The sequence below is a fragment of the Lycorma delicatula genome, chromosome 5 (genome assembly GCF_047948215.1).
Source record: "Lycorma delicatula isolate Av1 chromosome 5, ASM4794821v1, whole genome shotgun sequence".
In the NCBI taxonomy this organism is placed as follows: domain Eukaryota; kingdom Metazoa; phylum Arthropoda; class Insecta; order Hemiptera; family Fulgoridae; genus Lycorma; species Lycorma delicatula.
The window spans coordinates 50,610,660-50,625,584 of NC_134459.1; the positions used below are offsets into that span (position 1 = coordinate 50,610,660).

Below are 14,925 nucleotides of genomic sequence, written 5' to 3' on the forward strand. Positions count from 1 at the left end.
TCATACAATATTTTTGTCCCTTTGAGTTGCACTCATACATGCCAATTCTTATTGGCATAAAAATAACCTAATAAATTATTGCTCATTGTTTTCCGAAAAATGTTTCATTAAACAGGTATAATCGCCTATTTCTGAATTCTACACCAACGTGGCATATATCTGATGTCTATATCTCGTATTAGATCCATATGTTTACACTAATAGTTCATAAATTTCTGTATGTTTAATAATTACATCTAATTATTTTCCCCTGTAATAAAACGAAATATGGAAAACACTTCTTGAATGTAAAATAAACACAGGGCACTTATTTTAATGTGTTATCTTTGGGATTGAAAGCTTTTACTCAGGCCGACAAGATATATTATTGGACTAAAATACTAAAATTAATGAATTAATAAATTTGAACTAAATTAATGAATAATACTAATCAAAATAGATGACACAGGTCAACAAAATTAAGGAATTTGAAAGTTGTTAGTAATCTGGTAACTGATTTTTATGTTATTTTGTGGGCTGATTTCAAATATTTCAAATATTTGTATCACGAAACAATTTTTCACAATACTAAAAAAATAAAATGTAAAAAAGGCATATTGTATATGTATTCCTCGTGGAAAATTTTTATTTATAAAACAAGTAATAGGACTTAAAGAAAGGATTTTTTTATATTTTCTCATCCCTACAAAGACTTGTACTGCCTTTTTCATTTCTTTTCAATGCTTCTCAGGCCACATTTTCTGTTGGTCAGCTTGCGGATTGTCTCTGGTGATGCACCAACATAGTCTGCAATCATGTTCACATTCCACCTTCCCTTTATTTGCATTCCATTTCCTTTATATCTTGGTGAAATTTTTCACCCTGTTCTTCACTTACAGCACCAAGATTCTCAGGGAAGTAATCAATATGAAAATGGAGAAAATGCACCTTCAAGATAATCAAACAACCCAAGTCTTGGAAGTTCATTACACTGTTTCCACTGTACACTTAAAATTTGGGTCCTTACTGTTCCCAAGAAATTTCTTTCTGGCTTCTTTAAATGCTTTTCATGCTTCTTTTTCAATTTCCTTCATTTTGGTTTAAGACTTCATCTTTAAAAAGTTTACAAATATCTAGACCAGTGAAAACGCCTTCTTTCACTTTGGCTGCTGACAGTTGTGGTAACTTATGGCATGTGGATTTAAAACGCTCTTCTTCTTTAGATAGAGCTTTTATAAATTGTTTTATCAATCTCAGTTTGATGTGAAGTGAAGGTAGGAGGACTTTCCGTGGATCAACTAAACTTTTCCATATTACATTTTTGCTCAGAAAAGAATGTGATCATTTTTTTCTGGTTCAATGTTCTTTCTTGTCTCAACTGTTCTATTCACACACGAAGCAGAGATATTTGGTGTATTCTCCCTGCTGCCCAAGAAACGTAGAAACTACTTTTAGGTCACCACATATTATCCATTCATGATCGCAATATTTCAGTTTGACAAGATCTAATTCTAAATTCTTGTAGCATTCTTTCAGATGCACGGAGTGTCCTACCAGCACTGAAGCATATTTTTTTCCATTATGAAGAATAACAGCTTTAAGGTTTTTTCAGATGAGTCTATAAATAGTCTCCATTCAATCACATCATACTTTGTTCAAGTGTTCCATTACACCAGGAACATTATTACAATAAATTAGTCTTTCATCTTCAGAAAAGTACAGAGTAAAAATGTTGTTTTCTCTGTTTCTGTATCATGAGAAAGAACTGCCAGGGGCCAGTAAGCTTTTTTCTTTTAGTCTAGATCCTAAAAGTTCTGCTGAAATTTTAAGAAGACTTAAGTTTCTGACCGTCGTACAGTTCATGCTGTGAAAAACTTTGTGGTTAAGTACTACCAGAAATAAAATCATCATCATCCTGCGACTCTGTTTAGTATATCTTCTAGTTTTTCCAGAACTGAAGGTACAGGTACAGGGCATATTGCCGAATAACAATTTGAATACGCAATTCCCTTATTTTTTTTTTAGATTGAAGCCTTGTACATTACAAGAACAAAAGTAGCAATCATCAGTGTGACTTTATGATTCTCTCCAGATCATTGGTACTTCAAACCAAACTTTTTCTTATAGGCATAGTACACTTTTTTAACAAAGTCTAATAATATTTCTTTGCTGTTTCTTTACCACAAATGTAACAGAACTTATTATGTGAATTAATACAACTCCTTTATGCCATTTCAAAATACAAAACACAGACAGCACAAATAAAATAAATTCAAAAAATGAAAGAAAACTATAATAATAGAAGGTTTAGAAAACTATTTAACACTAGCACAACCTTTCAACACAATGTTCTAATTGCAACTGATTTATTTTTATTTCAGTGAAGGGGAGTAAGAATGAATGAGTCATCACCTTAGCTTATAACTTGACAAAAATGACTCATGAAGTCACTCTAATCATATTACATCATCTTATTAGTCACTCATCTTATTGTATCAAACCTAAATTATGTACACTACTTGTGTTCATTCCATAAAACCAAACTAATAATAAAGTATCAAAAAAATTTACACAGTTCTAATTTTTCATTCAAATTTTTATAAACAAAATATATTGATTATCAATTTTGAGAATATTGTAGACATTGATTTAGTGAAAAAATGGTACATATGGAATTTTTTGACTATTTTTCCTGAAACCAGCACACAAAAATCTATAAGAATCAGTTATTAGTTTTCAAATTACTTTTTCATTGTTGACCTGTGTTAATGGATTAAAGACCTGTGTTAATGGACTAAAGAGAATCATATTGTCTCCCCATTATTTTCACAATTTGTGGGTTATGCTTGAAACGGCGGTTACGTTTTTAACATTACTTTTACGTACTCTTCCAGTGAGTTATAATACTTTGGTTTATAAAAGAATACAATACTTTGTTGCTTTATTCCGTCTGTCTCAGTCTTGGTTATTATTGTGAAGATAAAAAGCAACTGAGGTAAAAGATCCTTTCAGAAAGTTGATTTCTCTGAAAGCAATTAAGTTCACTATTCCACCAGTTTTGTGTTTAAAAGAGAGGTGGATGGTTTTGAGTTGTCACTCGAATGGATGAATTCACTGAATGCATTTCAGTTTTCTAAGTTAATATGCTGCAAAATATTTGGGTCAGTGAGGAAAGCCACAGGCATATACTTTCCTAGTAAAACTTGCATGGGATACTAAATATTCTAGGCAACATTATGTCAGTTTGTAAGTTAATTGCATGTCATGTCAAGTCACCTATAACCATTATGGTAATGATACAACTTTCCTATGTTTGTAAAATAAAATTACTTTTACTTTTGCTTCTTTTTTACAAAAACATACGTTAAAACTTCAATTTTCATATCCCAAAACTCTAAAATCATTCCTACATATAAAGATCTGTTTTGTAATTGTTAAATTTAAATAATTAAATTTAATTCATCGGTCGGTGAAGAAGGAAATGGGAAAACTACTTTACCTCTCACTTCCTTAGGGGATGTGGCATAGAATGCTTACTATCTTGAGAATCGTTTGCCGGTTTCAGGATGAATGTATATTTCATGTCAAGTTATGTAGAAAATTTCTGTTATGACATAAAATTTATATATACATATTGGCTGGTCATGGGTTACTTCACTTGACCTTCCCGACTCTGCCCTCTGGACCCCGCTGCATTTATTCTCATAATTATGAGAATAATTCCAATAAGCAACAAATAAAGCCTGTTCAATCTATAAAATCTATCAGTGTATTGTAACTTCTTTAGAATCACTGTCTGGTCAGCACAGGACTCAAAGCTTTGAGTGCTTCTGAAGTATACAGGTTTTAGAACAGTTGGTCCCCATCTTAAAAATAGTAGTTGTAACTGGTTATCCGTCCTTCATACGGGTAAAAATGTATTTTACATGGTTCTTAGTCTTACCCAAAAAAACAGGACGAGGAGGTGACTATACTTCGTTTCTCATTTTTTATTTATACTGTATTTGTGATTGACATTTTCTGTGATTTAGATGCCAATTTCAAGCAATGTTTTTTACAAGAAGTGTGGATAAAATTTTGACTTCTACAAGTGTAGTCACATTTGTAGGAAGATCACATTATAAAGCAGTAGTTACTGGTGTAGGATTAAGTTGAGTTTTTATTAAAATACCTCTTCGTTATTGGAGTGGGTCAATGTTATATGTAATTGTAGTAGTAAATATTAATCAATAACATCTACTACTTATCATTATCATCATCAGTTTAAGTTTACTTTTCATACTCTGCAGCTTTTTTATGTTCTTATCGACAAATATGCAGTCATGATACCCAACCTATATTATTTTTTTAAAATATTGTTCAAATTTTTTATTATCTCTGTTTCAAAAATCTGTAAAAAATTACTCATTCCATAGTTTTAGTATCCATAACTTGCACTGATAGTGATGTGATGGTTGTGTAGTATCTATAATTTCTTTTAATGATTTAGTTATGGTTTAAGTATTTCTCTGAATATTCATTTTCTGATAACTCGTTCTCATATAAGTAGTCCACACATTTGTGCTAAATAGATTTTTCATCTTGTCAGTTAGTAATATAAATTTTTCATTTTTGCAATTTAAAGACATCTTAATTGTATATAACAGAATAAATCAAAACCAACTAATTATTAACAAAAACATCTGCTCAAATCCAGGGTGATGAATTTGACTCACAAATGTGTTCTCAAAATGGTAAGATGTAATACAGTGATTCCCAAACTGTGCGCCATGGCTTCTTCACAGGAGCACTGCAAAATATTGTAAAAGCTTCATAATTAATTGAACCAAGACATTTATAATTATTAATTTAATGTTAATAAAGTAAAAAAAATAATGAAGATACACGAGTTTTATTTTTCTTCTACTTACAAGTAGTCATACTTTTACTTAGGATATAGCGCCATGGAAAAATTTTAATTGAAAAAGGGTACTGCAATTTGGAAAGGTTTGGGAACCACTGATGTAATACATTTTCCTGAGTTCTTATTACATATATGGAATGTGAGCAGCCAGAACATTGGCTACTCATATTTATCTACAATGAGCTAAAAATAATGTTTTATTCTACAATGGAATTCAAATGATTAATAAAAAAAACAAGATTTGTTTAAAAACAGTTAAACAAATCTTGACAAAGAACACAAATATTGCTCTTTAATATAGGATAATTAAAGAGTGTGCAGTGACAATTTTGTGTGTAGAATAATTTTTTCTTCAAATTTTTTAAATTTATTTAAACACACACACACACATATATATATATATTTATATAGCCTATGACGCTCCCAGTAACATAGAGATTCCAACGCGGGGTTATAAATCTAAATCGATTCAGCTGTTGAGCTGCTATGGTGGAACATAGATACATATATTCACCCTAAATACATTACACCCCACTTTGGGCAGTAGGGTAAGAATCTACAGTCGATGGAAATATTGTTTGATTGATTAATTCTTCTAGATTATTAATGTACTATTTATCATCTTTAATGGCGGATGCACGTTTCTGAGCAACAGGCTTTATGTTTAAAAACAACAGGAATGACCCACATTGTGAATACAACATTTTTTCCTAGACATGTTATTGATCACATGTGTGCTTTTTTCTATAATGTTTTACTGTAACAATAAATCTACAAAGATATAAATAAAATTTTATCAGAAAATAAATATCAATCACAAATCTTTTGTCATCTCCTGGAGAAACAAAAATCACTTCAGCCCGAAATAGTATAATATACTAAATTTATAAAATAGCTGTATTTGTGATGCAAATTTATTTAAAGTTATTTTAAAAAAATTGTTTTATTTTGCAGAGACATGTACCAGATGATCACCGTAGACAGAGATTAACAGATAGTGGTGTTACAGCGGCATCATTGTATAACAATAACAGTTATAACAGGCAAAGACCGACTGTTTTACCATGTTCTAATATGGCAACTCCATATTTATCACCAGATGATCGTCCATTACCGTTGCCTGACAAAAAAGATAAACAACAACAACAGCTAAGAAGCACTACTGCTAATCCTGTTACCATGACAACAACAAATACTACAACTACGACTACAGAACAACAAGGTGCGATTGTATTAAATAAATCTGCAAAACCTATTAATCTAAATAGATCAAATAGCAATAGCAATAATGATAGCAATAGACAAATAGATCCATTGATCGGTGTAGATTTATTAGCCGATAATGATATTGAAGAAACTGTCGATTTTGATAATAATAATGGTAATAATGATGAAACTATCACTCAAGATAATTTTGCGGTAAATGATTCATCATCACCAGTTGCTCCTGCAGTTAAAACAACATTTAGAGCGTGTAATAATACACAAATACTACAAGATAAATGGCAGGTTAGTTATGATATAAAGTTTTTCATTTTATTAATAGCTTTTTCTATTTTCACCAGAGAAATGATTCATAACAGGGATTAGGATGAAACCAGTGGCTTAACCTATTTTATTCCTGAGATAAAACTGCGAGCAAGAACGATGTTCTCCACTACTTTCTGTTATAGTGGTACAAAGCATATGGTGTCAGTAAACCCATTTGTTAGAAGACTATTCTTGAAGATTTGGTTTAACTCCAAGTGTTTGAAAAAATGGTTAATGACAAATAGATAGATGGTAGCATGGTGAGAGATATTATGTTAGTTCTACAAAGACAAGTAAGATTCTACCTACAGATAGGAGTTTTTTTTTTATCTTGTTCATACTGGATCGGCTTCTGAAGTGTCATTCATTGTAATTGATTTCCATTTTAACATGGATGTTCCTTGTGTTGTTAGTTTGGAAATACATCGGCCCCTCAATGATTTCCATTGATTTGAAGGATTTGCTGCTAAAATTCATTGTAAACTGCATACAGCATATTTTAATGCTTTCCATAGCATATTGTTTTATAAGTTGATTGAAAATTTTAATCATTTCTGAATCTTTATATACAGAAATATTCCTTAAAAATGTTTTTTTAAGAGATCTTTTAGAAAAAGAAAAAAAAAAGAAAAACAGTGAATTCAAAGTAATCTAAAATACATCTTGTTACTCTATTGAATGAAATAAAATATATTTTTATAGAAGTCAATTTTTTACTTTTTATCTGATCGTCATAGAGTATTAAAAGTTTATTTTTCATTTAAGTTACTTATCTTGTTTACAAAAATTTTAAATCCTTATCGTGGTAATTAAAATTGCAAAAAAGAATAAATTCTGATGTTACAGATGGATCTATTCTATCTATAGTCTTCTTTTTTTTGGGAGGAGGAGATAGATATATCCAAATGGCAGTAAAATTACAGTTGGAAAATAAACTTTTTCATTTCTTTAGATTTTGGCTTTTAAAAGTTGATAGTGGTTTTTAAGAGAAGAACTTATTTAATTTAATACCAAAAGTTGAAATCTGAAGAAGAATTGCAAAGGTATTATTTTTTTATTCTAGTGTTTTTTAATCAGTTGTCACCAATACACAAGTGTTCATATCTGTTTAATGATGCCATATGAATTACCATATACTTTATATAAACAAGAAATATTCATATTTCTTGTTCATAAAAAGTTTTAGGACGAGTTGTCAACCAATTGTGTACATGCACCTCGATGTCTTCATTTTTTTCGAATCATTCCCCACCAAGCGATTCTTTCAAGGGCGCAAACCAAAATTTGTCACGGGGAACAAATCTGGACTGTAGGGATGGTGGTTGAGGGTTTCCCAGTGCATTTTTTCCAATCCATTCCTTGTCAAAATAACGGTGAGTGGCCTGGCGTTGTCATAAAGAAGAATGACATCTGTGATGGGCATACCCCATCTTTTGTTTTGGTAGGCTGCTTTTATTGACTGCAGCAGCTGGCAATAGTAAGCTGCATTAACCGTTCGTTGATTGTGGAGAAAATGAATGAGTAAAACTCCCCTTGAGTCAAAAAAAATTGTTACAAGAATTTTTCCAGCTGACAGACGGGTTTTGGCCTTCATCCGTCCTTCACCACTCCTTACTTGCCATTTTTAACTCCAAAGTGTAATGATGGACCCATGTCTCATCACATGTGATGATGCGCCTCAAAAAATCATCCACTTTTTTCTGAAATCAATTCAGAAGTCTCTCACAGATCTTCACGCTGACCTCTTGTTGACTGAAAATAAAAAAGCACACTGACATTTATGAACAACTTTATAAAAAGCATTAAAAGTTTATAATCTCACCAGTTGTGAAGTTCGATCAGCAATTAGATTTCCAAACACAAGATAACATAATGGTGCTGAAATTCACTGTCAGTTGTGTGAAATGTATGAGCCAACCACAATGAATGAAGGAAAAGTGAGGGAATAGTACTGTGAGTTTAAGGAAGGCCATTCAAATGTTCACAATACACAGAGAAGTGGTCGGTCTAGTGTTCAGACTGACTATCTCATTGAATGCTAAAATGAGAGAAAATTATCACTTTATAATTAGCAGTCTTTCTGTTGAATTTCCAGAAGTTTCAAAGATAAGAATGTTAAGAATCATGACTGTCACTCCAGGCTATCATAAACTATGTACATGATGAGTACCAAAAATATTGACAAGTGCTCAAAAAAATCACAGAATGACATCTACAGGTGCTTTTTGCTTTTCTTAATCACTTTAATCATGAGGAAAATAAATCTTTTTCCCATATCACAGTGATGAAACATGGATTTCGTATGTCAATGCTGAGAAGAAAAAACGGTCCATGCTCTTGTGTCATTCTGATTTACCTGAACTGAAAAAATTCAAACAAGCCCAGTATTGAAGAAAAATCATGGCAACTGTATTCTGGGACCAAAGGGGTGAACATCCATCACATCACAAGTCTATTGTGGGATCCTGGAACATCCATCACATCATAAGTTTATTGTAAAAGACTTCCTAAACTGTATCGTGCCATTCAAAATCAATGACGGAGAATGCTGAGATCAGGAATTCTTCTTCTTCATGATAATACACATGCACACATGGCTGCATACCCAACAGAAACAATCCAGAGATTCAGATGGGAGATTTTTTATCATTCCCTTACAGTACTGATCTCACACCCAGTGATTGTCATTTCTTAACAATTTTGAAGCACGTAAAGAGTTGAAAATCTCAGTGCAAAAGTGGCTACAATCTCAGGTGATGAAATTTTATGCACTGGATTTGAAGAAACTTATTTCATGATATCAAAAGTGTTTAGAAAAAAATTGTGATTACGAGGTCTGTAAATAAAGTAATGAGACTAGTTTTTTTTGGCAGCCAAAGTGGCAACACTGTAAAGTTACTAGTAAACATATGGTTATATGAACAGCTGATTTATATTAGGTATTAATATTTTTAGTCTATTGTTACACGAGACGTAAACAAACTTTTTGTGAAACGAGATTTTGTTGTGCGTTTCAAAAATGAGAGACTAATTATGAGCAAACTTTTTCAAAATTAAAGGGCGTATGGAGATGATGCTCTGTCACGAGCCCAAGCTTTTAGGTGGTTTAATGCATTTTCAGATGGCCAGGAATCAGTTGCATATAATCCACGCTCTGGTAGACCATTAACATCATTGTGCAAATCAGAGACTTGATACAGTACGACTGGCGATTAACTGTCAGAATGATTGGAGAACAATTGAATTTGAACCATATCACAATCCATCAAATTTTGACAAATGAATTGGACGTGAAAAAAGTTTGTGCAAAATTGGTCCCAAAAACCTCACTGTTGAACAGAAAAACAACAGGGTGGAAGTAAGCTGCGATCTTCTAGAGCAAATTGAAACTGATCCTGATTTTCTAAAATAAATGTTATTACTGTTGATGAATCTTGGATATTTGAGTATGACTCAGAAACAAAACGCCAGAGCAAGGAGTGGTACACTTCAAACTCACCACATCCCAGAAAAGCAAAAATGAGCAAATCAGAAATCAAAACCACGTAATTTGTTTCTTTGATATTAATGGCAATGTCCATAAGGAGATTTTGCCTACAGGAAAGACTGTAAATCAATATGTTTACCAAGAAATTCTTGAAAGACTGCAGAAAAGAGTTGCCCGCATGAGACCAGCCATCAAAGACAACTGGATGCTGCATATGACAATGCACGTTGTCACACTGCACTCTCAATTAATTAGTTTTTGGCAAAGAAAAGTATTCCTGTAGTTCCTCAACTACCTTATTCACCTGACTTTAGTCCCTGTGAGCTTTCCTGTTCCTGAATTTAAAAAAAACACCTCAAAAGACACCATTTTGTAACGGTAGAAAACATTAAAAAAATGTTTAAAGGTGTTAGAGTCCATGTATAATTGGATTGTAAATAAAAAGTTTTTCCGAACAGTCTCATTACTTTATTTACAGACCTCATATGTATAGAAATTAAGTAAATATATAATATCTGAAACCATTAATAAATCTTTCATGTTCTCATTTTGTTACTGATTGACCCTTACTTCTTAACTGCGCCTTGTGTTAAGTAATAAAGCCCTATTATTCTTGTTTGTACATCTTGTGTATTACCACAGGCATTTAAGAATTGTGGGTAAATTAGTTTTAGTGTATAATTTAACTGAGTATTTGTTTTTGTGCAGTTTATTTTCAGATTTTTTTTTTTTTAGACACCAGCTGTGGAGAAAACATACATTAGACCAGCTACACTATATAATCGTCAACAGCTGAATAATATTAACACTGGAGAAATGCATACTGAGGCTACCAGTTACAGTCTTAATGATAATCCATACAGTTATGATGTGTATTCTGCTAGATCTGACAATGTATTAACCCAGCTCGGTTCATTTAGACGGCAGCTACAATTACAACACCTAAAAATGCAAGAAAGATTATATCACCAACAGCACAATAATTCCGTTAGAAATCAAAATAAACAAAATAATGCAAAAGCAACAACTGTAACCACAAGTAGATCTTAGTTTTAACAAGAAGTGGATTGTAACTATATATTATTTTATAATTAACAGTGCTACTTGTATTTTCTATACAAATAATTTATAAATGTTAAGAGCATGCAGCAGAACTGGTTTCAGTGGTTTATTTTCAGTGATCTATATTTTTTATTTTCAGTGATGTTTTTAATAGTTAAGTTTTTTAATTGTATAACAAAGAAATAAAAACTCTTCAAATTACATTAAACATATTTTAAAAACTAATCATAATTATGATCCAAGTAAGATAATTATATTGTAATATATTACAATATATTACTCGTATAATATATATATATGAGTAATATATTGGTAAGCAGTTTATAATATATATAGTTAATTATAATAAAAATATGAACAGTTTTAAAATTTTATTATATATGTTACTTCTTACTTTATTTTAATTTCTTTATGTTAACTTCCTGTTTGTTTCTTCTACTATTTTGGTCTGTTGGTAGATCATCCTCTGATTATGTGTTACAATTTTGAATCATTGCTTTAAAATATATGAAACATCAACTATTTATGCACACCTGCAACATTTATATCCACAACTATCAACATAATTTATATATTAATATAAATGGTATTTTGAATAAAAAATGCTAAATTGTTTATTTAAAACTAAAAGTCATGTAGATAGAATGTGAATTAATTAAGATAGTAAAATTCTAAAGATAATTTGGCCTAGCCAAATCGATATACTCTTATTGTAATAACTGTATTATTATTTATAAAATGTAGTATTAAATTAATGAATATTATTTGTTAGAATTTCTATCAAAATATTGAAAAATAAACAACTTTCTTTTATTAATTTATTATTCTTTAAATTATTATTCCTTTACATTCTATATTTTTACTATTTACATTTCTTAATTTTAAAAATAACTATTAAATATATATAAAACTTTGGGAAACAGTTCAGTAGCTGTAAATAAATGTACTACTTCAATTTCCAGTTGCCCAAATTTGAATTTTTTTAATAAAAATTCTAATCTTGTGAATGAATGGTTTTAGAATTTCATTTAAATTTAGTACAGATTTTAAAACCAGAAATGTTAGAAAAAATAAATTTGGAAATCTTTTTATCAAATTTCAAAATAGCAGACACTGAAATATTTTAATTTTTATTTTCTCAGCAGCTGTTTACATTTTAAAATTTTGGTTTATCAAAATTGTTCAACACTTTTTTTGTACCAAAATAAAACCTCGTCTGTATAAATAAATTTCAAACAACCTATCTGTAGTGGGAAATATCTTTCAGGTATTTTATTTATACTTGTTTTCATTTCTTATTGCGAGCCAGTTTAACTTTACTATATTTATAATTGTAATGTGTTTGTATTGTGTCTAACTGTATTGTGTTTTTTCAACGAATGAAATGTTCGTTAGTGAATTCAATATCCATGTATGTGAACACTTTTTGTCTTGAATTTTGATTTCTGATTCAGATTAAGCATTGTTAGAGGATTACAAAAATACACAAATGGCGGCAATTGACAATCTGGTTCACCTCAAAACAGCCTCCAAAATTAAAATTTTTATTATGCAATAATGGTGTAAGCTAAACTTATGTAAAACTAATGTTACTATTGTACAACATACATTATTTAGGAAATGTTATGTCATTTGCTGTCTTGCATAGCATTACTGATGAAATTAAATAAAAATATATAAACCAAATCTTTATTATTATATATGTAAACCATCCCATCAATTAAAGTTACCTCAAAGAGAATGGAAAAAACTATTTCATAAACACATAAAATAATTTCATAATTAAGGTAAAGAATTTTGTATTAAATATGCTTGTCTGTAAGAAGTTTATTGGTTTAACCTTAATAATTAAAATTGTTAAATATTTTTACTTATATACAATTTTTTTCTTTACTTTTATAGTAGTTACTTAATTTGATATCTCACATATCTTAGCAGATGAATGGTATAGGAATGCTGTTAAGAAAACTATTAGATTACTAGGTGCAGATATCAATAGTGATCATGTGCTACTTATGATTGAAATCAGAATATCTTTAAAGAAAGTTGAGAAAGTGAAGGTTGTTAATAAACAGAACTTAGAAAAGTTGAAGAAATTGGATGAGGAAACAGTGGGAGAAAAACTAGATAAGGCAATTAAAGAAACCAAAAAGCAATTAAAGAAGACAACATAAAAAAACTAATGAGAACAGTGAGGTGACCTAGCTGAGAATAAAAAATGCCATAGTAAAAATGGCAGAGGAAGAAGTATGCTGTTATGATGGAAGTAGAGCCATGAAACCATGGGTAACAACAGAAATGCTAAAGAAAATGGAAGAAAGAGGCATATAAGAATAAAATAGGAGAACAAATTAAACAAGTAGGTAAGGAATAAAATACAAAAAGCTGGGTAAAGGTGATTGAAAGAAGAATGCAATGATATTGAGGATCTACAAAAGAAAGAGCAGTATGATATGATGTGTAGGAAGGGGAAAAGCTTTACATGGGAAAGCTTTAAAGGAAAAATTGAAGAGCTTTACATGGGAAAAATGAAAAAGGAATATTAAAATGAGAGAAATTGAGGATAAGGATGCTAAAATGCTACATAAGGAGAAAGATGGAAGGAATATGTGGAGGATATGTATATGACAAGAGAAAAACCTAAAGAACTAAATTTAGAAGAGGAATGAGAGATAGCTGAAGAGGATAAAGGACTATCAATATTAAGATGTGAAGTTCAGAAAGCCCATAAAGAAATGAAGATTAAAAGATCAAGCCTGTATTAGATGAACTTCGAAAAGAATTTTGTAAATGCTTAAAGGAGGAAGACATAACTGAACTGTGTAATAGGATATACCATATGGGAAAATTTCCTGAAGATTTGTGAAAATGGTAATGATATGAATTCTAAAGAAACTACTTTTTCTGGTACCAGAAAATATGCAGTACACAAAAGGTTTAATAGCCTATGCCGTTAAAATATGGTTAAGAGTCCTAAACCAGAGGTTGATAAGAATAATAGAAGAGAATGCAGAAGAGGAACATGTTAGCTTCAGAAAAAAAAAACAAGATAAGATACCATCGCCCGATGGTATCTTATCTTGTTTTTATTTCGGATGGTTGGAGAGGAAGAGGAATAAATCTGTGTTTCATAGATTTTAGAGAAGATAGTATCTGAAAGTAGAATGGAAAGACAAAAAGTTAATTAAAAAATTATAAGACTGGATAAGTCTAGGTTGAGGTGTAAATTAAGGAGACAGAGGTGTAAGACAAGGCCTTTCACACTTTTCAAGATCTACATTGAAGATATGAAAAGGACAATATTAGAAGGAATAAGTATAAGAGCATTGATTCCCAAAGTGGTCCAGGTGGACTCCACGGGAGACTCGACGGGGGTCTACGTTGGCGTGACAAAAAAATGGGGGTTCACAATTCGTAAGCGGGGGTCCACGAAAATTCATCTGGTTTCGATAGTGAAGAACTAAAACGTTGGCTTGACTTTAGGTATCAATCTAGGCAGATAATGTTTTGAGAAGCTCAGCGACTGTTACTTGTAAAAACTTGCATATTCCATATTCACTACAAGGAACGTGCCGAGACTTGCAAAGCGCCGCAGCCGTCCGCAACGCTTGTTCAGACGTGCAAAGGGACGAAATACGACTTGTGGTGTGTGTGCAAGAAATCTTGCATGAACTTGTTTGATTCTTCACAAATATAAATACTATTGCCAAGGATAAACGTTACTCATTTGTTTCCGGAATTTCGAAAAGAAAAGTAAAGTGAATAGATGTTAGCGTTTGCCAGTGTCGGAAAAAGTAGTAAGTACTTACCTGCTTTTTTGTTATACTTACTTTTATTTTATTTATTGTTTATTTATTTATTTGACAATTTATTGTATACGTCAGTAAACAAAAAATGCACAAATTACAAAAAATACGTAGGTACAAAAGGCGAGACTTATTCCTAAAAGAAATCTCTTCCAACC

The 14,925-nt window shown here is 30.9% G+C and overlaps 1 protein-coding gene across 5 annotated transcripts in view; it reads left to right on the forward strand.

Moving 5' to 3' along the window:
* LOC142324940 (uncharacterized) overlaps window positions 1–11,774 on the forward strand; it is a 120,367-nt gene extending 108,593 nt beyond the window's left edge. For 4 of the 5 annotated variants that reach the window (XM_075366096.1, XM_075366097.1, XM_075366099.1 and 1 more), the window contains 2 exons: window positions 5,837–6,391; window positions 10,635–11,774. In XM_075366096.1, the coding sequence (XP_075222211.1) occupies window positions 5,837–6,391; window positions 10,635–10,949 (870 nt within the window). In that variant the 3' untranslated portion in view covers window positions 10,950–11,774. The remainder of the gene's footprint in view (window positions 1–5,836; window positions 6,392–10,634) is intronic. The other variant, XM_075366098.1, reaches the window with a different exon arrangement.
* The last annotated feature ends 3,151 nt before the right edge of the window (window positions 11,775–14,925 follow it).